Raw genomic sequence first — 26,626 nt, forward strand, 5'->3', positions numbered from 1 at the left:
ATTGGTATACTCTCGCTTTGTCAGTGAAAAGTCAGCATCTAGATTCTTGCATTTCTGTGGGCCTCTCTCAGTCTAATATGCAATGAGATCTTGAGAAGTCATGTCCCACTCTCCTGGACCATTGAAGAAGGATATTTTTGTATGACTATCACTGGGAAAGTCTTCAGAGGAGTGGGGATGAGCCTGCAGCTAGAGAAGCCACAGGAGGCTATACACTGGGAAGGGGGAGCTGTTATATTAAACCTGAGGAAGTCAAAAGATGGATCCAGGGGACTGGGATGAATCCATTATTCTACACGAGGGAGGTGAACCCAGGATCTGCCCTGTGGAGGCTGAGAGGGCATACATGATGATAAGGCCGGGAGCGATGGCCCCTCTTTATTCCTGGTGTCCAAGGCCCCCTCACAACATACCAGTTTGTTACAGTGTTGAGATGGGGACTGACAAGTTTGGGACTCCCAGCACACAAATTTCATTTCCACTCATTCGGGATCGAGGTGGCAACAGCAGCAGCCCATCTGGGTATGGGGGCTAGGGCACTTCAGGCAATTGGGTGTTGGCATTCTGGGGCATACAAAACATATGCATTGTAATTTAATAGTCCAACTGTAGTTGGAAAATACACTTACAGGAACTATTTTATTACAATATATAATGTATTTCCCACTACTTATCATGACTAATAAATGAATTAAGTGCAAATCTGAGTATTGTTGTGCCAGCATTGATGATTAAAGATAAGCCTGCAAGAGAATAAATGCATATTAAGGCAATTACCAATCCATATCTGACATTGACACTTCTAATGGAGCACTTGTTTTTTAAATCACATTTACATTAAGGAGAACAATATTATTTAATATGCTGGCAGTTCTTTTGATTGTTGTTGTTTGTGGCTCATTTGTGGGAATTAAACTTTTACCTCGTTTTGTTTTGTTTTTTGTTACAGCCTGCTATCCTGTAGTAGTGCAAACAGATCTCTGCAGATGCACTCTGTGTTGAATTATCTTTAACAGAAAGAAACTGAATTACAAATGTAATTACTTTCACATACTAATATTTTCCTTTGCTTGAGATTGTTACACTTTGCTGCAGTTGTTTTAAGAACAGGGCAGTATGAGAGGTTTTATGTTACTGAATAGCTAATAAAATAAACTCAAGATGTTTGATGAGCTTCATTAAAATTCAGGTATGCTTCCACATGCTTGCCATACTTTTGTTGTTGTTTGTTCCAATATTAGTTGATTGATTCACAAGGATCAGTCTTTCAATTAGGTTTTGCTTTTGCCTTATCTTTGTAAGTACACCTAAATATACTTATTGGGTAACTGTATATAATGAACATTATAAAAGTGCATCCTGATTTGACTAATGAAAAGCACCCATAAAAGTTTAAGTCAAGCAATCAGGACATCAATTTAACTTCTCAACTAAAAGATGGTATTTCTAGCAATACAGTGCCCCCAGTGCCACCCTGGAGCATTCATTCACTACTGCCTCAGCACGCTGCATACTAAAACACCAACACTATCTCCTGTAGAAACTGGGTGTTACTTGTACCCTTTCCATCCATGCACTATCCCAACCTGACCATGTCTAGCCAGTGAAAGCTGACAAACTAATCATAGTACTGTTATGAGAATTCATTTTAATTGCTTGTATTCAGAGAGAAAAATCAGCACAGGATCACAGAGAGATGCAACACAGGGGGCGTCTTTATTGAACTAACACTAAAACCAGCCAGGACTGGCTGAGCTATCCCCTAATAGTCTCTCTCTATTGCTATGGCAACAAGCTAAGCTCTGTTGCCATGGCAACCTAGGCAGTTAGGCAAGACACAAAATACACAACATATTCCTCCCCCCTTAATGAAAATGCCCATTTAACAGAACAGTCACTAAAGTAGGGAATGATGGTAGACTACATCAGTTCCCAGCTAAACACCGAGGATTATTCTGCCCTGTAATGTGGGTTTGCCTTAGCTAAAGGCCGTTGAGGAGGCCTCTCTCTAGATGGATTACAGCAGACTTTTGGTTTTCTTGCACCGGAAGGTGTTATTGGTGTAGGTCTAACAATGGGCTTAGGACTCGTAGCTCGAATAGGTGAGGAAGTTGTATCTGCTCGAACAAGGGAGGGGGCTGTTTCTGCTTCAGAGGTGGATGGAGAAGGGGAGTCAGGAACAGGTGACTTGACTTGATGATATCTCACCTGTAATGGTGAGGTCAGGCAGTTCAACTGGAAATGTGTCCTTGGGACATGTATGACCTGGCAACAGCTGATCTACATGCCTCTGCCTGGTGAGATCATCTGCACTCTGGACAGTGTAGGAAACAGGTCCTGTTTGGGTGATAACTGTAGCAGGGACCCATTTAGCTCCAGAAGCATAGTTCCAAGTTAGGACAGGCTGTCCAGGACTAAAGATTCAAACTTTTGCTCTGTGTACACATCTGATGATTCGGTTTTTGCTGTTGATGTTGCACAATTTGTCGTGCTTTGGTGGGTTTCAGCAGATCAAAGCAAGTGCACATCTGTCGTCCCATCATTAGAAAGGCCGGGGATGCTTTAGTCGTAGTATTAAGTGTGTTTCTGTAGGATAGTAAGAAGGTGTCCAGACACTTCTGAATGGACAAATGTCCCCTTGCAGATCTTAAAGCTTGTTTCATGGTTTGCACAAACCTTTCAGCTAATCCATTGGTCCTGAAAGTGATGTGATGTATTCAATTTGCTTTCATAAAATTTTCAAATTCCTGAGAGCTGAACTGCGGTCTGTTCTCGCTCACCAGTTGTTCTGGCAGACCAAAATGACTAAAGCTTTCATACAGTTTCTGGATAGTGCTTTTGGCAGTAGCGGACAGCATTACAGAGACTTCTGGCCATTTAGAGTGGGAGTCTATACCAAACAGGAGCATGCTTCCTTCAAATGGGCCAGCAAAATCAACGTGAATAAGCTGCCACGAATTTTCAGGCCAATCCCGTGGGTGTAGGGGCGCCAGCTGAGGCGTGTTTCTCACACTCTGACATGAATTACAAGCTCTTGCCTTCTCCTCAATGGCACTGTCCAGGCCAGGCTGCCAAAAGTAGCTTTGTGCAATTTTTCATGCGCACTATTCCATAGTGGCCTGAATGCAGCTGTTCTAACATATGTGATCTCAGTAGTGGTGGAATAATGATGCGCATCCCCCACAACAAGCAACCAGAATGGATTGATAACTCCATCCTCTTGGACATGTAGGGAAGAAGGTCGGGTGAACCCTTAGAATCCCATAGAGATGTTCCATGCATCACTAGGTCCATAACTTGGGACAGTACTGGGTCAACACAAGTTGCCTTCTTTACTTGAGTAGCAGTGATAGGTGTGTGTAGAAGATTTCTTTCTGGCCAATATCTTGATGTTTAACCAGTAAAGGAAGCCTTGAGAGACCATCTGTATTGCAGTGCAGAGTGGATTTCCGATATTTGATCTCATGTGTGTGTGGAAAGCAACAAAACCCTTCATTGCATACAACTAGCTGCCAATGGTGGAATGCCTGTGCGTGGTCCAAAAATTGATGTTAGAAGTCAATGGTCGGTGAGAAGTGTGAACTTCCATCCAAAAAGCCTACTGGTGAAATTTCCAAATTTTGAAAACGACTCCCAGTGCTTCACGTTTGATTTGGGCACAGTTAGTTTCTGCTTTGCTTAAGGTGCGTGAGGCAAAAGCAATGGGTTTGTCCTCTCCCGAAGGTATAATGTGTGACATGACCACACCCACTCCATAAGGAGAGGCATCACAGGTCAACTGTAGAGGTAAAGATGGATCAAAATGCGTAAGAACCTCTGAATTTAGCAATGCGCATTTAGCCTTCAGTCCACTTCCAGACCTCCTTCTGGCCAAGGAGTTCATGTAGTGGTTTTAGACATTTTGGTTGGCTGTCAGGCCTAATGTTCAATTTCACAGAGATTCTCTTCATATTTCCCAGATCCTCTCCAAAAACAGCAGCATGTTTCTTTACTACAGCTGTCAGACCTGTTTCTTCTTTAGCCATCCTGTGCACTTCTGCCCAGTTCAACTGGATCTTCCTAAGCCATGACTTTCCCATTAAGGCTGCATAATTGCTTTCCACCACAAACAGTGGCAATTTATTGCGCTACACCTCAACATCTGTAGTGCCCAACATGGGTACAGCTTCTCCAGTGTACGTCTTCAGAACAACATTTGTCGGTTTAGGCGGGAGATGCTTTAGCTTCTCTTTATACAGTGTCGGAGACCAGCGAAACTGCTGCAGTGGTGTCCAGTTCCATGTGTACAGTTTTACCTTCCAACAGCGGGGTTACCCAGTATTCATGTGAGCCAACTGCCATGGACAAAACATGGAGCAGCACTTCTTCGAACTGAGTGTCACTTTGATCGTCCTAAGTCTGCTCTACCGCGTGCAGATTTTCCTTTTTGGTCCACCAGACAGCAGGCTTCTTTTTCTCCGGTTTGCCTGTTCTGTTTGACTCTTCTTTCTTTTGTTTTCAGGCACGCTCAATGTGTCCCTTTTTGCCACATTGTCGATACAGTAGGTCTTTACATCATTATTCCGATGTATGGTGACCCGGCTTTCTACAGTGGTAACATTCCCGGCTCCCCACTGTCTTGTGGGTAGGTTCTTGTGACATCTTATGCATTCTGGTCGATGCACTGACCTGTTGGGCTTCCTTTGTGGCCAGCTCCATAGAGATTGCAATTTCAATAGCCTTCTGCCAGGTGAGCTGGGCCTCTGTCAATAGGCGCTTCTGTATTGCTTCATTGTGAAGACCACATACTACACTAATCTATCATGGAGGGTGTCATTTGACACACCATTAATTCACAGTGCACATCAAGCTTCTTCAGAGCTGCTACAAATTGCACAATTGTTTCACCTTCTTCTTCATTCCTTCTGTGGAACCTAAATCTCTCTGCAATTACCAGCAGTTTTGTAGAAAATTGTGCCTCCAGGATTTTCACAATGTCACGGTAAGGTTTTGTCTCTGGCTTATCAGGGTGCACTAGGCTGCGCAATAAAGTATAGTTTTAGCTCCTTCAACACTTAAGAAAATGGGCACCTTCTTTGCATCTGTAATTTCATTTGCACTAACAAAAAGCTGAAAACGCTCATAATATGAGTTCCAATTCTCTATAGAGTCTCATCAAAAGGTCTCAGGAGCCCCATAAATGTAGTCATTGCTGCCCCTCTTTTTTTCTTTTTTTTTTTTTCTTTCTCTTGTCTTTTAGTGTCTTTTATTCATGTGTGTTGGGGTCGTTCACACACAATTGCTGGGGATTTCCATTCACTAGCACTGCTTTGTTTCTGTCTGCTTCACTTCCATTAGAACAAAGCAGAACCTGTTTTAGTTTTCAGTTTGAACCATCAGTGTAAACAGCCCAGCCTCCAAAACAGCAAAAAGATTTTTTCTTACATTGACTTTTACTTTTTTGCCAGTGCAGCATGTCAATCCCATCCTCGTCGCCACTTTTGTTATGTTGAATTCCTTTTAATTGCTTGTATTCAGAGAGAGAAATAAGCACAAGATCACAGGGAAATGCAACAGGGAGCGTTTTTATTGAACTAACACTAAAACCAGCCAGGACTGGCTGAGCTATCCCCTAATAGTCTAACTCTATTGCTATGGCAACTAGCTAAGCTCTGTTGCTATGGCAACCTAGGCAATTAGGCAAGACACAAAATACACAACAAGTATTATCACTTCAGGGATATCTGACAGAGTGAGGTGAGACCACATTGTCTAAAACTCCAGGCAGTTTTAATGCAGCTAGAGCCTTACACAGTGGTGCCTATTTCCCATAGAGTTGATGACAGGCACCATGCACAAGAACACTTTGTTTCCATTCCTGTCTCAAACGACACCCCTTTGCAACCCAGCCAGTGGGGGAGGAAAAACCTATTGTAGTAGCTGACACTTCTACTGCACCTTTGAGGGTTTGAAAGTGCTGTACAAGCATCAATGAATTAAGTTTCACAACAATTCTATGAGGTAATTATTTCTATTTTAGAGACTGGGAAACTCAGACACAAAAAAATTAAATGACATTCTCAAGGTCACAAAGGAAGTCTGTTAGAGAGCTGAAAAAAGAATCCAGATCTCCAGGTTCTTAGCCCTGAGCTTTAGTTGCAAGACCATCATTCCTTTCCCCTTTTGGAGGATGAAGGGAACCACAGTACAAGGAATATGGCTGCAAAATTAGGTACTGTAACTGCAAAGAGAACTCAAGATTTCCTCTTAGGAGATATGTAAAAATGGGAAGAGAAGAAGTAGTATTGTAAGCTGTGAGCAACTGAGGCATCTCTTAAAACAAAAAAATCTTATGTGCCTCACCATGTAAGGTTCACACAGACCACCTAATAGCTTTTAATACACTTTTGGAGCAAACTCTAAATGTATTCTGAATCTTTTGTTTACTTCTATTTTAATTTTGTAATCAGACATATCAGGTTTGTACATAAAATGTTGCTAATAGAAATGTCAGGTTCAATAATATACAATAAATTATCACTGGCATATAATTATTTTATGCTGGGAAACATTATTTGAAAATCTTTTGTATGTTGGGCTGTAAATGAATAGCACTAATGGTTTCAGGTAATGCAAAGTGAGTGTGCAGATCACAGGCATCCCTGTTCAATTCCCTTTAAACCTAGAAGACAAAAGTCCTTGTTTAAGGCACTACTGTACATGTATTCTGTAACACAGAGATTACATTTTTTCTTCTGGTTCTCTTCCACGGCAGTGGAGAACATAAATATTGTAACCGTAATCTATTACTAAACACCATATCTGCATCAGAAAAGAGCATCAGTGCACCAACAAGGAGTGCATTGTCTACAATATATTGTATATTAGTTTTCTTCTCAAACAATTATATACTTTTACATTTCTTTTGCAGAGATCTAAATAATTGCATAACAACCATGGCCGTGGAGATTTTCAAACAGTCCAAAATTGTTTGAAAATCCAAACACACCAACGCTTGCATAACTAATGTTGACACACTCAAAGATTCTAGTAGATTGGAGAAATGCTCCAGTTTGGTGTTTCTCATTTTGGAACTGTAATTCAGCCACTAATCTGTGTATATATACCTAATTACAATCTGGATTTACTATGCCATTTTACAAGCATTTCTGTGTGAGGAACATTCATTAAACCATGTTTGGGAAAAATGAGTCAGCAGACTGTACCCTCTCATCTCTTGCCAAGTAACCCATTGTGATGTCAAAAGAACTGGTGGCCATGTTCATGGAAGTTTGAGCTATCATTTAGTGTGACATCAGTGGCTGCCTACAGCACTGATTGTATGTTACTTTATTTAGCCTTTATATAGCACTTTCCATACATTCCAATGCATTTTACAAAGGTGTTTAGGTATCATTATCCTTATTTTACAGATGCGCAAATTGAGGGACTCACAACTTGAGCACTGACAATGTGCTCAGCCAAACACAGAAAAAGACAAAGGCTGTGGCCATAGGTTGGTATAGCCTAAGATCCTGAAAACATTTTGCATGTCTATAACTTTATACTCTATGAGCTCCATGCAACTACAGTACTCATCTGCCTAAAGTTAAGCATGTGCACAAGTGTTCTCAGGATCAGGGTCTTAAGGGCAGGCCCAGAGCTTCTATGAAAGCCAAGAAAAGAGAAATGATCGAATGGGATCAGCCCGGGCTCAGTGGGTGCCGGGCTCAAAGTGGGTGGCAGGCACAGCTGGCCCCAATCAGGGGTGATGTTGCGGCGATCTGACGTTGGTGATGCTAACTGCGCTGATTCCAGGGGCGTTACAGCGCCTTACAACGGAAGTCAGTGGCGCGTCCTAATCTCCTAGGTCCCTGGCGGGGCGAGAGGCGCGTGGCTCTTTCCAAGGCAGGTGCTCCGTCCTCCTCTCGCTCTAGGCCAAAATCCGGCTTCAGGTGTCACTCCCCAGGAGTCACGCAGGTGGCGGCCGCCCTGACAGGTCCCCTGTGCCTGAGCCAGCCCCTAATGAGAGGGGTGCGGGCGGAGCTAATCGCCGCCGCTTCGCCCCCTCTCTGCCCAGGGGATTGTGGGACCCGCTGGGCGCGGGGCTGTTACCGGGGTAGGTGGGAGCAAACTGCCCTCCCCCAGCTCCAGCTCCAGCTCCTCCTCGGGCCTCGCTGTGCCCTAGCGGCTCCCCCCCAGCCCGGCCAGTCTCCTTTCTCCGTGAGGCGGCTCGCTCCGCCCGGTCTCTTCCCACCTCGCGGGAGGCAGGGACTCGGGAGGACCCGCCGTGACTGGCTCCGCCACCGGCGGGGGTGGAGCCGCCCCAGCGCCGAGCCGCGGCGGCGCCGCCTGCTGGAGGCGCCTGTCAGGCGGCACTGCGCCCTCCCCCCGCGCTAGCAGGAGGCGGCGGCGCGGCTGCTGCGCGGCCAGAGCTCGGGGCCCCCGGACCGAGCGGCTCCGGGGATGCGGTGCGGGAAGATGGCGGCGCCAGCGGCGGGGAGCCGGGGCGGCGCGAGGCGGCGCTGCCAGCGGCTGCTCTACTGGGTGCCGGTGCTGTTCATCTCCGCCATCCTCTGCTGGTCCTACTACGCCTATGTCACCCAGCTCTGCCTGCGTGAGTGGGGCCCGCGGGCCCGGGGCCCCCCGCGCCCGCCCCTCCGACCTGACCCGGGCCAGGGACCCTTCCCCCCCCCCTTCCCCTCAGACCGTGCCCGAGGAGCGGCGACCCACGGCGGGGAAACAGCGAGCGCCGCGCCCGGCGGGTGCCCGGGAGTTTGGGGTCCGTCTCTGTAGGGCAGGAGCTGATCCCGACCCGCGCGGCGCGGTGTGTCCGTGACTGGAGCTACCGTGTAAACACGAGCCCAGCCCTGCGCTAGGGCACTGCCGGGCCCGGCGGCTCCTGGCCTTTGCTTTGCTTTGCCTCGTCTCTGCCGAGCTGAGCAGGATCCGTTCCCCGCAAACCCCGGCCCGGCGCGCCCCTGGATCTTGTGTCCCGGCCCGGGGGGATCGGGAAGTGCCCCCGTGGCTGAGCGCCTGGTTCCCGGGTCTCTTCCCGGTGCACTTCTCCTTGTGGGTGTTTCTTTGTCATGAGACGCGCTTTGCCAGGCGGCTTGTTGTGCACCTCGCAGTTAAGCAGAAGCCAGAAGACCCGTCTGGCTGGAGACAGCGAAGGGTTTTAGGTTGGCTGATGTGCGGAAGAGATTCAGCTGTCATCAGATAGCGCAGTTTTGGCTCTCCCTTGATCTTGCTTCCTTTAACCGACAGAAAGGAGAAATAATTTTCTTTCTAGAGTTACCTTTCCGTTGTCATAAGCAGAGACTCCTGAATTAGTTGTTACTGTCAATCAATCTGTGAGTATGGATGGTGGTGAAAAAACACTGTGCATGCTGACTTAGCTGTTGTAGTGGTCCCATGATACTATTCTGCAAGTCAATAAGTAGCTAATTGAGCCTTTTGAATTTCAGTGAATGTTCAGATATATTGTGAATCTGTTTTGCAAAACATCTGTAGATGGCATAACATTTTTCTTTGTCATATAGCATTTTGCCTAGAGTTGGGCCCAAACAAAAATCCTAGACCAAACACCTCAAAATGCTGTGGGAATTTTGGATCTGACATTGCAGTTCAGGCCCGTTTTTAGTATACTAGATCCCGCTCCCCTTTTAGAACAATACACTTTAATTACACAGGTGTGCTAAGTGTTCCTATCTATTTTATGTGGTACATTATGACCATTGGGTGCATGTGAACAGCTCTCTTCTTAGCTATATTTGCACTAACGCACTTGACACTGGAGTATTCAAGAAGAGATGTGGAAGGTCCAGGCTCACCAAAAGCTGCTTGCCCTTCCAATATGTTGTCATGCTGCGCTACAGAGTGGCAGCTGAATGTAAAGTCTCCTCTCACCTGGTGGTAGGAAACACTGTTGAATCTAGAGATAATGTGTAGTCGCTGACAGTAGCACTGTATTCAGCCAAGCAGTATCAGCAGGATGAGCAAAGACAATGTAATACATTGCTTACCCCCACTCCTCCCATTGATTGACTTGTTTTGTACATTAGCAGGAACATCGTTTATCTAGTATGAATGCCCAGGTCTCTAGATTCATATAATCAGTGCTTATGTCGTTAACAGCCAAGGCTGTAGACTGCATACAAAAATCTGATATAACGCACTAGATATAAACAGGCTTTTCTTCAACATTTAATCACGCAGTATAGAACTTGTGCATTCTGAAGGTATGATTGGTTGAACTTGACTTCTTCCTAGATTGTTAGGCACATTTATGGCATATCAACTGAAAATTACAGATGTTTATTATAGGCAGAGCTGGTACTGGTCCTTATAGTTCACATTAACCAACACTTCCCATGATAAGGCTCTGTCTTCATGTGTTTTTAATTTTACCAAACTTTAACTTTTGGGCTGAAAATTTCTATGCCAAGTGTCTGCCTCAGACTAATTTTTTTGAAAAGTTTCAACAAAAATGGTTCAGCTATTTTTGACAATGTAGGGGGGAAATAGATTGTTTTGCCCATGTTAAAAAAAAAAAAAAAAAGCATTCTTAGAGCCACAGTTGACATTCCAGGCTTTGGAGCAAGAGCGTGAAACTTTGCAGTGGGGTGGCCTTTGTGTCAGGTATGGGGCGGGGATGTGTCAGGAATAGGGTGGCCTTTTGTTGTTTCCATGAAAAACCACCCAAATTTGGCCCAGTTATAAGTCTTTGAAAAATCTCAGCTTGCATGTGTTTACTAGAGACTGATTCAAATTTGACAGTCACATTCTCCAAAGAATCCATCTATATTGGCCAAGTGACAGCCAAGGGCTGCAGAGGCTATAACAGGACTTCCCCTGCAATTAGTACTGTGTTGCCAGCATAGGAAATGAGAGTAGAACTGTTTGGGATTTTTTAATGAAATAGTTGTGATCAGAAAATGCTGACTCACAAAATTTTTGTGCAGGAACATATTAGTTTTCATAAAACTTGGATTAGGAATGGTCCAAGATATGATAGAAAGGGACATGCCACCCTCTCCCCTCCCCTGAATAGCCAGGTACAAAGCCCTCTGAATCAGGTAGAGCAGGGACTTGAACTGGGCTCTGCCACAACCCAGGGGAGTGTCCTGAACTGTTGTGCACTGGCCTATTAGCATGTGTGTGATTTTATATAATTCAAGGAAAAGTTTACTTTCAATTAGTGGGTTAATTTCTAGATGCTTTTCCTACAGTGTCTCTGGATAATGATGCAGTTCGAGAATTTAACATTCTCAGGTCCAGTCATTCTTTCAGAACTGCACACAGATGGTGTCAGTGTATGGTTCCTTGGCATTTTGTGGTTCCAATGTATCTGCAATATCCATGGAGGTGGGGACAGAGGGCTCCAGAGCCAGTGCAGAAGCTTAGGACTTCCACTTGGATAACACTATGTCTTTAGCAGATATCTGAGATCCCTAGGGCTCAGGAGTGAGACACCCTTTTTCTTTAGGTGGAGCACACCTCAACCTACAGTGGAAAAATTCTGAGGCAACTGTACATATGGCTTTAGAGGATAGGCATGGCAAGGGGGGAGCTCAGAGGTTTCATCCCCAGAGGACCACCTTTCTTAAAAAACATTTTTTTAATAGATGAAGGTGATTTGTCAGTGCTCATCCCCAAGTCCCAAGGTCTTCAGATTCACAGAGTGACAGTGGTGGTTCTATATTAGTTCATCTTTTATTCTCTTTGTCTGATTTTTCTGTTCTGGGCATGTTAAGATACAATCAGTATATGTCTGTCCAGTTATTAGTTATGGTTGGCAATTGTTAATAGAAGAAGTAGAGATAGCAACTTAAAGGGCATGAACAAAATCATCTGCAATAGTAGATTGTGGGATTTCCATGTACACTGCTTTGAAATCAGCTAATTGTTTTTGTGCAAATATTGCTGGAGGTTGTTTCTTTAATAATATATAAAACACATTTTTTCATGGTACATGAATTAAAAGAATCCCAGTTGCCTTAAACCATGGCCATTAATGGTGCATATTTGTTTATTTTACAGGCTCTTTTAGTTTAGTGCTGTGTGTTCAATGCATCCATTCTTGTAGGATTTTCTTTGTAGTTTGAGAAGCAGTGTGTGTATATGTAAGAGAGAGCACACACAAGAAAGTTCCTTGCTTGTTTTGTACTTATTTCGAACATAGCTTTTAGGGGATAATTTTTTTAAATGTCACTATGTAATTTGATTTTAAGTGGTATGTTTGCACTTGATGTAAAAATGTATTTTCCTCATCAGTTTTGTCCAATCTAGTTTGTCTTGCATTGTATCTTGCTGGGTGTTCAGAGCTATGGGAGTAAATATGGCTTCTTTTATTTATTGTTTGTTTGTTTTTGTGCACCAGCATCATTAATGTGAGCAAGAATGTGCATATTGCTGGGAGCAATGTTTGTTTGCTGTTGCAGAGCAGCTGGAGAAATTTGGTGTGTCACACTAAAATTGTTTTCTTTAAGTTCTTTTGCAACAAGTAGGATTTTAAAACAAAAATAAAATTCGATATTTGAGAGTTTGGGAAATCTCATTGAATAACCAGGGAAAGCTTTGGACAAAGATGCATGTTTTTTTTACAAGGTTTAAAAGAAAATTAGCATACTCAACACTTCCTCCCCCTCCAAGAAAACCAAAACCCCCAAAATAAAACTTCTGCTATCTAATTTAAAGGTGACCTACAACTGGAGAGTTTATCCGCTTTGTTTGTTTATGATGAATACAGATGGCTTCAAAGGTTTCTTCTTCTTCCCTAAATAAAATTGTGGGAGTTCCTTGGATTATTTTTAACCTTAAAAATTTCAGCAGTTTTCTTCTGTATTTTTTTAGTGGATTCATTGGAGATCTCATACATGTTTTATGCCTTTCCCAGAGCTTAGTTAATGGGGCAAGGACATTGAATCTTTAACAAATATGTCATCTTCCTAAAGTTTATAGGACATCTGAATTAAATATGTATATAAACAATTTCAGCAGTCTGAATAAAAATCACTTCCTGAATCTATTAGTCATATTTCACTTGCTTGAGATCTGTCTTTTGTTGCCCAGAGTATTTACCTCTTCCCCTGACCATTTTCCTTAAAGTTAATGAGCCTTTTATAGACCCCTCCTACCCAAATACATTCCCAGCCTCCTTGTAAAACTTACATGTTTCAGTATTACTTCATGTTACACAAATATGAAAAGAGAAATAAAACTATACACACCTATTAGTACAAACCAGTGTCTAGCAATCTTTGTTTCCTCTTCCCTGTATCTCTGCCATCATCTTGTAACAAAGCATTGAATACAGTCTTGATAGCAAGTCTTTATATCCCAAGTACAGAATACCAAGGTACTTATCAAGATAATTTGAACCAGAATACTATATATTATAGTAGTTACACTTTATAAGTAATCAGATCATATTGTGTCATTTACATGAGGCCCAATCAAATTTTAAATTGTATTTCTGTTGTGTTTTCACCTTAACTTACCAACCTGACTTTCTGTTATGCTGCCATCAGATGAGTATAAAGGAAAATAGATTGCGTCACTGCCCTGTTGTGAGGTGATGATGAAGTTGCACCACGATTACAGTTTTCTACATATATGTACATACATTCATAACTGTAATTTGTATACGTATTTCATAATGACAAGTTCAGTGCATTGCAAGCTTTCAGAAAAGATCTTACTCAATACACTCTTAAAGTGAAATAATGTAATATGCCATCAGTTGGTTTACCTGCTTATTTTTTTGGGTTCGAATCAAACCTGTTCTCTTCTGATGTCTGGACCCTGATTGTCACAGGTGTTCATTGTGGTTACAGGTGCTAACAAGAATCCTACTGATCCTGCTAAAAGTCATGTTCATTAATTTAAATATTAATTTTCTCTTTCTCTGTTAAAGACCATTTCAGTACCTTTTCCATTAGTTGCATTATCTAGCAAAGGAGCTTATAAAAATATAGAGTTAATTATTTTATCATGTATTAAGCAAAACTGAAGTATTAAGGTTTTGTAATGTAAAAACATAACATCATGATGATAAAGCTAGCTGTGCCTTTAGTAAGTATTTTGACCTGCAACTAAGGCTATGTTTACACTGCCAGCGGCACCACCAGCAGTGCAGGATCAGTTTTGCGGATTTGATTGAGTATCAGTGAAGACTCACTCAGTCGAACCCAGAAGTTGACTCTGTAGATCCACCCCAGCAAGAAGCATAGCACTGCGTTGACGGGAGGGCATTTCTCATTGGTGGAGCGCAGTGGAGATGCCGCGGTAAGTAATGTTAGGAAGTCGACAGGAGATATACAAGCTATGTACAATAACTTGTGTATTTCCCGTTGATGCCGCTGAAATCAGCAGCCAGTGTTGACCAGGCCTAAGGGATAACATTCTTGGTGGAGTAATTTTACAAGGCAGTGAGCTGCTTCTTTGTTGATTAAAGACCAGGCAAAGCCAAGGAGTGTGATAACTACAAAATCCATTCATTTTTCGAAAGGCTTCAATGCCATGATCACTATTTATTACAGCATATGATAAAAATAATTAAATCTTAACTTTGCTTTTAATGACTCTTGAAGGCTTGGTAGTTCTAAGATGCTGCTGCTTTCTCTGACTTTTTCTGGATGTCATATTGAAGGCCATGGCTAAAAATAAATATTCGTTTGAGGAAGTGGCTGTTGTAGAAAAGAAATGATGTAGCTGGGAACATGTACAGTACATAACCCTTGGGCATACTGCAATTTTTCAAGTACAAGCTTCTCACCGCAAATTGTTAGGTGACTCATGTCTAGATCAATTTATGTGCTTCTTTTAATCCTCGTCTTCACAAAGTTGCTTTATGGCATCTTGTACTGCCGCCTCCTTCATTAACCTGCACGTTTTCTAGTACGTGAGGTTGTATTTGTGGATTATTAACATCTTCCTCTCTAGAAATTAAGTGATATTAAGAAGGCTGGTCAAAAATGTCCATCAGAACTGTTTTTCAGTGGAAAATTGGGCTTATAACAAAACTTTTTTTCGCAAAAAGTGTTTGCTTTCTGTGGAGAATTTCTGAATTTTGACTGTTTTGGCTTTTCAGATGAAAATTTTCAATTTGGAAATAATTTTTTCAACACTTTGGATTGAAATAAAATGTTTTATGTTGACTTAGTTTGACTTTAAACCACGTTCTTCTGAGCTGCTGCAGAGCCTCTTCTCTCCATTCTCCTCTGTGAGCTGGGCTCCCCAGCCAGGCTGAATCTATCGTAGTACACCTCAATTGTATGTCTGCCATGATGTGCTGTAAGGGTGCATCATGGGAGATGTTGTCTGGCCAGCAAGCCTGGCCCATAAGAGAAAACAGGGTTTGGGGCACTTGAACTACATCTCCTAGGAGGAAGTGCAGGTGGACACAGTTAAATGTCCAACTAGTTCATACCCAATATGTGCATATGTGGATTTATTTTACAGGCGTTGGAATAGGAGCTAAATGTAGACATACTGAAACTCTGAAAAGTTATTAACTAAACACAACAGTACAAAGTTCTCTAACTGCACAGTCCCTGCGGCTGGATACTTTACTTAGTGACTTATTGAAGTATAATGTTTTTTGCACTAATCTTGTGTTTTGGGGGCTTTAAAAGATACTAAATAGCACCCAATTCTAAATAAATGAATCAGAAATCCTGGTACTTGCAATTACTTGCAATTCAATCATTTGTGATACCAGTTTTCCCACATCTAAGAGTAAACTCAAAATATGTTAATGAAAGGGCAGCATGTTCTCCTGGATTGGATAAAACCTGGTGTCAGGATCTCCCAAAGTCTAATCCTAGCTCTGCCACTGACTTGCTGTTTGACCTTCAGCAGATCACTTAAGTTCTGATTAGCAGATGTTGCTGGATATCCTGAACTCTTATTAGATTCAGTGGTAGTTGCAAGTACACAATTTTTAAAAATAAGACTTATAAATCCTTTGTGTGAAATTTTAGACCTTTCAGCATGGCCTCTGATTTTGCACCCATAGTCATCTCCAGGCAAAACTGTAAATACAAATGAAATAATTCATACTGGATTTGTGGGCATAATGCAATAGACATCTAAATTCTGTCACTTGTGCCCACAGTGGATTACACCTGTGAAAGCATAAGCATGAAATTAGAGAGTTTTAAATATTTGGCTCTTTCTGCATTGTTCTTATCTTCTGCGTTTCTCTGCCAGCTCGTCAGTTTCAACGTCATTTTATGAGAGTTGATTATGACTTTTAAAAAATTGGGGAAAAGAATGTAAACTAGGTACAATGAGTACATATACATTTTGAATATTTAAAAATAGTGAACTTGCAATCTAATAAGTGAAAATAGTACATTTAAGTGGAATCCTCTTTCCCCACTCCATCCCTCTTGTACTCTTGAAAATCAGAGTTGGCAATAACCCAGAAAAATATATATTGTGTTTAGTAAGCTCTTTTGTAGGTACATGAAAAAAACAAACTTGCTACATGTTTCTCCTTATCTGTAACTCTAAATCTTCCTGTGTAGCTAGGATTAAATATATAGTTAAAGTGAAAGTAATATCGACCAAAATTTAAGACCATACTACCAAGACACAAACAGATCAGATGTTGTTTGTCCAGTTCAACAAGCTTCTAAATGTTGCTGAATTTAATTCCAAGGTTAACCATATTGCTCAGGGAAAGACAGAGAAGCACCATGTATTTTAATAAATGCATGGTTTCTTATTTTACAATGCAGAAGCAGATATTCACAAATGGTACAAATGTTACTTCAATTAGAGATATGTAAAGAGGAAGCATTATGAGAATCTATCCATAAATATTTCGTATTTTTGAAAAAGAAAAACTTTTCAAAATGGTTTTCTGTCTATTTTGGGGAAAGGGAGATTGAGAGTGTTTCTGCTGTAGAGATTCATACACCAGAACACGGAAAAAAGCACTAGAACTTTAACTGGACTTACGCATTGGGGTGGAGGGAAGTTTCAACTTGACCTGAGTGAGGTCTGATAGTTTGTGTTAATGTTACTACCATATTTTGGAAGCACTGTATTTTTCGTCCTCCTAAAACTTTGGCTATTTTTATGCATTTGTAGAGCTCTTATAACTGAGACTGGGTAAAATTAAACCCTTGTGTAGTGGGCCAGTGGAATGCCTATGCATGTGTAAAATCCCACTTAAGTCCTCCAAATAGGACTTCATTGGGGAATGTGCCTTGTGTTGGCCCTCTGAACAGAGGTGTGAACTTTGTCCACTGAAAATGTAATTTCTGCAGAGCTGCTTACCTCTGCTTGTGAAACCTAATCATTGAAAAAGTTCCCTCTTTTTCACTCAAGGTTCAGCATGATTTTTGCTCAATTTATGAGTTGGGGAAAAAACTTCCATTCATACAATATCCCTTCCAGGTTTAGATATTATACATTCTTTCCTCCCAAAGTCAATATCTGCGGTGAAGTTATAATCCCCTGAAAATAGAGTTAGAATGAAAGGTTTTTACACAAATTTATACATAGGAGCATCAATGTGATGTGAATTATTTGCCAATGTGCTTCATCTCTTTTCTGAAAGGACCTCATAGAAGGGCCTGATCATGAAACTCTTACTTGAGTAATCTTTACTCATCCACGTATTCCCTATAATTTTGAATACATAAACACTATTTGTTTAAGGATTGCCTAAATAAGAGGATCGTTTGGTTGCCGTGCACACTCAGTCCTTGGGTTTTTGTAAATCTAAATGTTAACTAAAGCAGCCCAGTGGGTGTTTGCCCCTGAATAATTGGAGAAAAAATTGTAAAAGAACTAGATACTTACACCTTTTAATAATCCGTGATACACACTATATATTACACTTTTTTTCTTGGAAGGCAAATAGACTTCTTTATTTAAAGATAAACAATTGTTAATAGGACATACCTTCTTATATTAATATTCTTAAAAATAGGGAGCAAATATTAAAGATAAGAAAATACAGTAAAGCAATGGTATTTGTTTCCATAACCAAAATGATAAAATAACGTTTTTGGCTGCAGTCACAAATTCTAGACAGCTATCTCTCTTTGTATAATTTCTGTAAATCAGGATATTGACTTACCACCATAATAATAGAAATTTGGGAGCTGCAGACCCTGAAACTTTGTATAACTTTTCCAACATCAGACAAGAAGTTATACCTGATTTTAAAGTAACAGGTGATAAAATGGTAGCATTTTGGTGTTTCACATTGTATTTATAATAATCCTCTTATAATAATGAACGGAGAAAGCACTTTTAATAACTGAAGTTGTAGATATTTATTATAAGTAAAGTCCAAGCAAGCAGGACAGTCTTTTAATAATTTTCAAAAACGTATATAATTTTAGAGAAAATGGGACAAAATACTTTGAAAGCCAAGAACTGTAAACAAACTCTTCATTTGCTCTTGAGAAAATGAATTGGTAAAAATGGTCCAAGTTTTTCACATAGTGCAATCTAACATTTTTAAATCCATAAGCATACCCACACATAGGCAGGCCTCCAGACATTCAAGAAATTTTTTAATGAATTTAAATGAAACAGTTTTCACAAAGTACAGAATGTCCCCCCATTTCATTCCATTTGGCCCATTTTTCTTCATATAGCACAATTGTTAATATAATACAAAGTCACTTTTTCTTTTAAATCTTTCATTTTATTGAGGCTTTTTTGCAATCAAGGGGTTAAAAATATGTTGGTTGAGTGCATCCACAAACATTCTAAACAAGTGTCTATATTTAACTTCAACATATCCGAATATGTTTCTAGCACCACAGCCACAGGAATAGGGGGGTTATGGCCCCTATAATAACTTGCATCAATTTTCTAACATTGAATCAGAAGTTGTATCTGATTTCAAAGCCAAAAAAATGCTTCCATTCTCATAAGACTTCCCCTTATAACAGTGAATTGGCAAAGCACTTGTAGTATATCTGCAACTCAGATTATCAAAATCAAAAGCTATTCAAGCAACATTTTTTTTGATAAGTGTAAATACAAACCTTCCCTGTCCACAGGGGAGTAGGAATTAGAGAAAATATCAAGGTTTTCACATGCTATCTAACTTACTTTTAAATTCACCACCGCTTCCTATGCATGAAGGCACCCAGACACACACATCAGTTTTAAAAAATTATTTTAGCAAAACATAACACACACATCCTCCACTTCATCCATAGCAGAGGTACATCTCAATCACTTGTGTATTTTATTGATGAATGTCTCACACATTGATATTACCAAGAAAGTTTCTCATTTGTGGCTCCAAATTAATAAATATGAGAAATGTAAATATCTATTATTTAAATTATCTCAACCGCCTAAGAAAAGTTCCTTGAAGGAACAGTTTGTTTCTCTCTGAAATCATTAGGGCAGTTGTATCAGTGATCATCCGATTGCAGTTTTCCATTGTATCTTATTTTTTGTGTATAACATATACTCTGCATATGCAACAGCATAGGAGGGCACAGAGCAACTAAAGCAAGTGTGCATTTTGGTTCATCCTCCAGAAGTAGACTGGGAATCTATACTGGGTTCTGTGTCTAAGATCCCTTGCCCTGTGATCCATACAATTCAGAAGGCAAAGTTGGGAAGTTGTCTGCCAGCAGGGGCAGAAGATGCCAGATGTTTCTACTGGTTGGGAGTGGGAAGTGACTGGGATGAGAGGTCACCTTTTCCTTTGGGTTCTTATTCTGCATGATCAGACTCTGGAGGATAGTATAGCTGGAGATGTTGCCCCACCATTTTGTAGTCAAGGATCAGTGTGGGCAGGAGGAAGCTCATGAGGATGGAGGCAAGTGACCAGGCACCTCTCCTGCATCACCAATAGGACTACTTGTCCTGCCACCTTGAGCTCCTCTTACCTTTCTCTCCCAACAATGCTTGAGGATGACCGCTTCTGAGAGATCATTTGCAGTTTCGGGTCCTCTGTCCTGTACATGCAGGAAGAAAGAAAAGACCCAATGGACGTTGCTTAACAACGCCACCATTGTATTAAACTTAACTTGTCTGGAACTATCTGACAGTAACTTGTCCAGTGCAGGGTATTTTTCTGTAACTAACCTGTTCACATGGTGGAGGCCTACCATCAGCCTCTCATCCCTTCACACCTGCTCCCTGCCTGTTCCTGGGACAATACCACTCTCTCCTCCGAGTGTTAAGGGGCTGTCTTGTTGTGGTACCAGACACTAAGAGTGCCAGCCCTATTCCCCATAGTGTTTAGGGGATGCCTTCCTTTAAGTCTACATCCAGTTCTGGTAATTTAGGGAACTGGACCCCAGTCACTTGCACTATACACCTACTAAGCTGTGACAACTTGAACTTCACCTCCTAGATACCAGAGTTGCTGTGGGGAAGGCGAAAAAAAACCCATCTTGCCCTGGCCAATTTGTCAGGGAAAAATTTCTTCCCAGTCCCAAAAAGTTGAGTTGAGTGCACTACCTCCAGAAGATCCCAAAACCCAGTCCTATTCTAATCCTAGGGGAGGGAGAGTAGGAGCTGTTGCTCTGGGCATGTAATGGCAATCCAATCAGGGGGAAAGGATGCTTCTGCATGGGAACCAGTGGCCCTTTGCTGCTTCCTCTCACACCAGCTAGTTAGCTATGATATCTCTCCTTCCAGCTACCCTTCCTCATAGGTGCTGGAACTAGGGGGACCGGAGGTGCTGCCACACCCCCTGTTTTGAAGTGGTTTCTATTGTATACAGGGTTTACAGTTTGGTTCAATTGCTCTCAGCATTTCCACTACTTTAGCTGGGTATCTCCAGAGTCTTGTGTGAGCCAAGGGAAGAACATTGAGTGAAAGGCCATGGAATTTGCTGCTGCTCTGTATCAGGTTAAGCAGAACTCTGTTCATGCCTTTTCCTTTGAGTTAGTAAGTCAATCTGATATTACAGTACATGATTCCATTTAAGCAGGCAGCCCTTAGAAAGGAGAGGATCTCCATTGGTAGTAGCAATAGTGGAGTGTAGACAGAGCACCAATATCTTAGCTGGTTTATCATGGAACCCTGCTTTGAACAGATCATTACTGTGCAGTGATTGAAATGCTGGTGACCATTTTTGTAAGTCCACATTAGTGTTCCCAGTAGTGGTAGCAATCACAGGGAAATTTGGGAAACAGAAGTCTGTTGTAAACATGGCCTTCGTGCATGAAATTTTCTATGTAAGCTAACCTGTATGGTGCTAGTTTCATCTCTGGTTGCTGCCTTTACTAGTGTCATCCTTCTGGTCCTCCAAAATCTTGCAAAAGTCCTCAACAAAAAAAAGGGGAAGTCAGGACTTGATATTCCCAGTAATAAAACAAACAAACAAAAGACGAACTGGAGGAGGGACTTAAAAATAAATGAACAAACTGAGTCCATTTTTATGTATCATAAGCAAGCAATAAATGGCATAATTGTGTCTTGCTTTACATTTCAACTTAAGATGGAATGCTGGAATGGCTTTATTCTTTCTAGTGATACTTGCTCTGTGTTGCACTCCAGTTGAACATCAAGAAGCTAGTGGCTGTTTTAAAAGAACCATCTTTTTCAGGTGGCAGTAGTGAGTTTCAGCATTGTTGTATAACACAGAGAATATTCAGAATAAATAAATTTGTCTTATTGTTAGGTCTCTTATTCTGTCAGAAGATTGTCATCATAACTTTACGGATGTTGGCAGTTTTACGTGAAATTATGCCTGATGGAGAGGCAGCATGGTCTATTGAAACGGAGTGTGAGCCAAAAACTTCTGAGTTCTAATCTCAGCTCTGACTTGGCATTGATGATTTATTTAATAATCACAAAAAATCAACACTGTAAACACATTTTGATAAGAGTGTGATTCGGTGTAAAAATACAGTCTGTCAAACTTCAAGTTCTGCTGTTTGTTTACAGTCAAAGGAACGTTGGGGAAACTAATGTTAGGAATATTTAATTTAGGATTATCTGTTTTCAAAAGATAGCAAATCACGTTTTTTATTTTATTTCTCTTTTTCTTTTTGCAGTATCCATGGCAAATATTGGAGAAAAAGGTAAGATATATATCTTAAACAATACTATTATTTAATGAAGCGAAGCAACACAAAAGAAAAAAAAAAAGCTGGTCTTCTGATCATTTAAAAATAATCAGACCTATACCTCAAATTTATTGCAAAATCACATATTAACTGGATCTATGACTCTGATTTACAAACAGCTAATCTGTTGTTTTCAGGACCATTGTTTTATATGTGAGAAGCAAAGTTCTAAAAAATAAGGAGATTTTAGCGAGTTTTAACTTTCTCAAGTGTGTAGCGTTAAAGTTATTTTTAATTTTGCTTAGACTTCTTATAAGTACTAGTTCTGTAGAACAGAAGAATTCTGTTTTCCTTCTTATCTGTACTGCCCTGTTTAAGGAGGCCCTTTTGAGGGGGGAAAAAAAAGTACTTTAAAATATGTGAAATTTAGTGGAAATAAAAGGTCCTTCTGGAGACAAACAGCAGAAGTGAAAGCTTTCCCACTAATCACTTGACTAGAAAAAAGATCTACTTTTGTTGGAGGGGGTTAATTAATTCTCTACACCTATTTAATATTTGATATCTCTGTAGACAGCCAGCAGAGAGATCAGGTGTGATGTGGTTTCTGTTATGTGGACATCTATTCAGTCAGGACTTTGATTATCCATCTTCTTTCACATTTAGCTCCAAATAGCCATTACATGCTAAAGAGAGGAAACTTGCATTTTTCAAATACCTCTAGTGGGAAAGCTGACATTTTGAAATTGCATTCCATTCTGAATCAGAACAAACTCAAAATAACGGCAATATTTGCAAAACAAAAAATATTTAAAAACTTCAGATTGGAAACTACAACATTTTTTATCAAAAACTAAACAATTCAAATTGTTCAAACCAATTTTTTTATTTCAAATTGATATTTGTGAAATTAAAAAAGTTTCTGAAGTCATTCCAAACTAACAATTGTTTCAACCCTTCCAATTGAAAAATTGTGTCAAAATCAATATTTTCCTTCAGAAAATTTTAATTTCAATGAAACTACATGTCTGACAGGAAAATTTTTTGGTTGAAAAATTTCAATCGTCTCTAATAGTAATGTTCGTTTAATACCAGCCTACTCTGGATTAGATCTAGAAATTTACAGTTGACTCTACCCCCTCCACACAGAGACAATCAACAGCCGAACATACTTTTTTCAAACTTTTCATAAAAAGACTGAGAACAAGTATGAATAATTTCAGCCACAAGGATTTTTTCAAGATTACAAACCCTTGGAAATAGGAGATTGGAATGATAGTGCCTTCTCAGACATCACTATAATTTCTCCCTCTAGGCCAGTGTTTCTTAACCTGGGGTTTTAGAGGGGTCGCAAGTGCAGAGCTGGTATTGGGGGTGGCAAGAAAGGCAATTGCCTGGAGCCACAGGGGCGCCATGAAACTAAGTTACATGCCTCAGCCCCGTGGGGGTGGGACTCAGGCTTCAGGGGTACAGTAGTTTGGAAAGGTTAAGAACCACTGCTCTAGGCTATATTACTTTTAAGGTTATTGAAGTAGCATCTGGGAAGATGTACAGAGTAGCGCAGAGATGTAAATCTTTATCCTCCATCCCCCTTTTAAAACTAATGGTTCAGATTTTTCTTCTGCTTGTGTTACTCCAGTAGTTTTTGTGTTGGCACATATGTCTTTCTCAATGAGGGAATGTGTTTTGTCAAGTTAAGAAATAATTGGCTCAGAATAATCAAATTTTGTGCAGTTCATGATTTCCATTAATGATCTGTTTACCATGTGTAAACTTAAACATGTCTGTAGTCCCTCAGATCTGATCTGAAAAGTTTGAAACAATAATGCCAGTGGGTTTTCCTACCTTCCCATGCAAAGAAACCAGATGGTGGTTCTGCAGTAATCCCCTTGTAGTGCACTAGATGGCATTCAAAATTCCCATTTATTATTGGCAAAACTGGTAGTCGTCCTGACTATACCTCCTTTAAGACCGTTTTCAGTAGTTTATAACTTTGGAAAGTTTTAACAATCCAGAATGAAATTTCCTGTGCTGGCTGTCTGCTTGCCTCATGCAGAATGTTTATGGAGATTTTTATCAAAAATAACTCAGCCATTTCTGAGAATGAGATTAGAGAAAAATATGTTGTTTTATGCATGTTTGGTTTAATTTTTAATTTTTTAAAAATTTCATACCTGTTTCATGGAGAAAATCTGGTGCCTCTGGTCTTTGGAGTAGGGCTCAGAATTGTGCAGGTGGATTGCATTTGTGTCAAGGACATACCATTTGTGCTTTCCTAGAAAAATTGCAAGGCTTATAGCTTTGGCCCAAGTTATAAGCCTTTGAAAAATCTTAGGGACTTGAAAGTGGAGACCAGTGAGGGAGACTAGGATTGAATGGGTGAGGAGACTGAAACTGGGATGAGAAGTTAGGTGGGAGGGGAGACTCAGATGAGGTACTGGGGAGGAAAAGACTAGACTGAGGGAGGGGATAAAGGCAGAAGGGGTCAGGCTTATGAGGAGAGGACAGAAGAGTCTGTGAGAACTAAAATATGCTACGCTGCGGTATCTGAAATGGAATTCCTGAGTGTCTCTATTCATAAGAACAGCCATACTGGGTCAGACCAATGGTCCATCTAGCCCAGTATCCTGTCTTCCGACAGGGTTCTTCAGAGGGAATGACTAGAAAAGATAATCATCAAGTAATGTATCCCATTGGCCATTTCCAGCCTCTGACAAACAGCAACCCTTACCTATCCTGGCTAATAGCCATTGATGGACCTATCCTCGATGAACTTATCTAGTTCTTTTTCTGAACCCCATTATAGTCTTGGCTTTCACAACATCCTCTGGCGAGAAATTCCACAGGTTGACTGTACGATCTGTGAAGAAATACTTCCTCTTGTTCATTTTAAACCTGCTGCCTGTTAATTTCATTGGTGACTCCTAGTTTTTGTATTATGAGACAGAATAAATAACACTTCTTTATTTACTTTTTCCACAACAGTCATGAATTTAGAGACCTCTGTCATATCCCTCCTTAGTTGTCTCTTGTCCAAGCTGAAAAGTCCCAATATTATTTTTCTCTCCTCATATGGAAGTTTTTCCATACCCCTAATCATTTTGGTTGTCCTTTTTTATACCTTTTCCAATTCCAGTATATCTTTTTTGAGACGGGGCAACCAGAGCATTCAGTGCAATAAACTGGATAGCCCCTACCCTAGTTCTTTTTCATTATCCCATGCAAGGAGAAGGTGATAGATGCACATGATTTCACACACATACGCACAGACTAAGGGAGGTATCTTCCCTGATGGGCATGGTACACCTTTGATTCCAACAGATGGAGGGAGAAGAAATTTGTGGGGCTAAAGAAAAAGATGTCATACCGTGGAATCCGTGGCATCTGTCCATGAAGTGCCAATACCATATTACTTTGTTGCTTATCACAGAAGACAAGGTTATTGTCTGCTACTGTGTCCATACCAGTTTAGTGGAGAGGTGGCAGCCACCAGCATCATTTTATTGGAGTCCAACACATGAAGCTGGATTACAACTCCTGTAGTGCCCAGAGAATTCCTATGCAGCTTAGTATTTCTCTCTGATTTTCAGTTTAGCGTGTCTGCAGAATTGCTAATCTCTTCAGGCTTTCCCTGGACACCCTGACACCCCAGTGAGTTTCATAGACTTCATAGATTCAAGATCAAAAGTGACCTTTATGATCCCAGACCTAATTCCCTGACTTCATACTCAAGGCATTGAATCTGGTATGTCAGTGGAAATAAAACTTTCACTGGGTAATGGTTCCTTCCTCCTACATAAAAATGGAGATGAAATTGAGATGTTTTTCTCAATGTTGTGTTAGTGGTAAAATGTACAGATAATAACATACTCAAATTAGCAAAAGGATATGGTACTGAGGAAGTCATATAATCAATATTTGCGTTCTCTCACCCATGTTCATACCATCATCATGTTTATTTTCAAAATAACAGATACTGATCTTGAGGCAATTTATATTATAGAGTAGATACAAATAGTTCTGACATGATTAAATCTGCATTGGTCACTTTATTTGATAGATGTCGATGTAATAAAGTGTTAATTGCTTTCTATTGACCTGTGATATTCTTATTGATCTGAAGAATAGACTTATCGTTTGCCTAAAGCAGTCAGAGACCAATTTGTCCTGTTATCAAAATTCCATACAATATGGTTTGATTGAGGTTTTTGTTTTTACAAACAAGTTAATTTATGACTGACATGTGAACCAAGAATAACATTTTTAAGTTTTTGCTTTTCTTTATCTTTAACAAAACATCTGTGCCAAAAGCTACATTATTCCAGTGTTACTTTTGATATTTTGAACTCACTAAAGTGGGGAACTTCAAAGCTGAAGCTGCTGTTACAACTCTTACTCTGCCCTCTTGCATGTATGCATTATGGAAAAGTCATTAGCATTGAGTAATCTAGTGCCCTACTTGCCAACTCCTGCAACTTTTTCGCAAGTGACATGAAATTTTGGCTGGGGCTGAAGCCAGTCTCACAATGAAGAGAGATGCTCCAGACCCTCTGATTGGCTGCTCACCCTGCTTGACTGCCTCCTGGGACAGAATAACCATTCAGAGCTGCTGCAGGGTGCTCTGTCCATCTTCC

At 40.7% G+C, this 26,626-nt stretch overlaps 1 protein-coding gene across 2 annotated transcripts in view; it reads left to right on the plus strand.

Moving 5' to 3' along the window:
• Window positions 1–8,354: 8,354 nt before the first annotated feature.
• The window catches only part of ZDHHC2 (zinc finger DHHC-type palmitoyltransferase 2), a 55,521-nt gene continuing 37,249 nt past the window's right edge, over window positions 8,355–26,626 (plus strand). For both annotated transcript variants that reach the window (XM_067530657.1, XM_067530658.1), the window contains exons 1-2: window positions 8,355–8,596; window positions 21,984–22,010. In XM_067530657.1, coding sequence (XP_067386758.1) covers window positions 8,446–8,596; window positions 21,984–22,010 — 178 coding nt within the window. In that variant the 5' untranslated portion in view covers window positions 8,355–8,445. The remainder of the gene's footprint in view (window positions 8,597–21,983; window positions 22,011–26,626) is intronic.

The sequence above is a fragment of the Emydura macquarii genome, unplaced genomic scaffold (assembly GCF_026122565.2).
Source record: "Emydura macquarii macquarii isolate MOO-44397 ecotype Brisbane River unplaced genomic scaffold, CSIRO-AGI_Emac_v2 contig_3108, whole genome shotgun sequence".
NCBI classification, from domain to species: domain Eukaryota; kingdom Metazoa; phylum Chordata; order Testudines; family Chelidae; genus Emydura; species Emydura macquarii.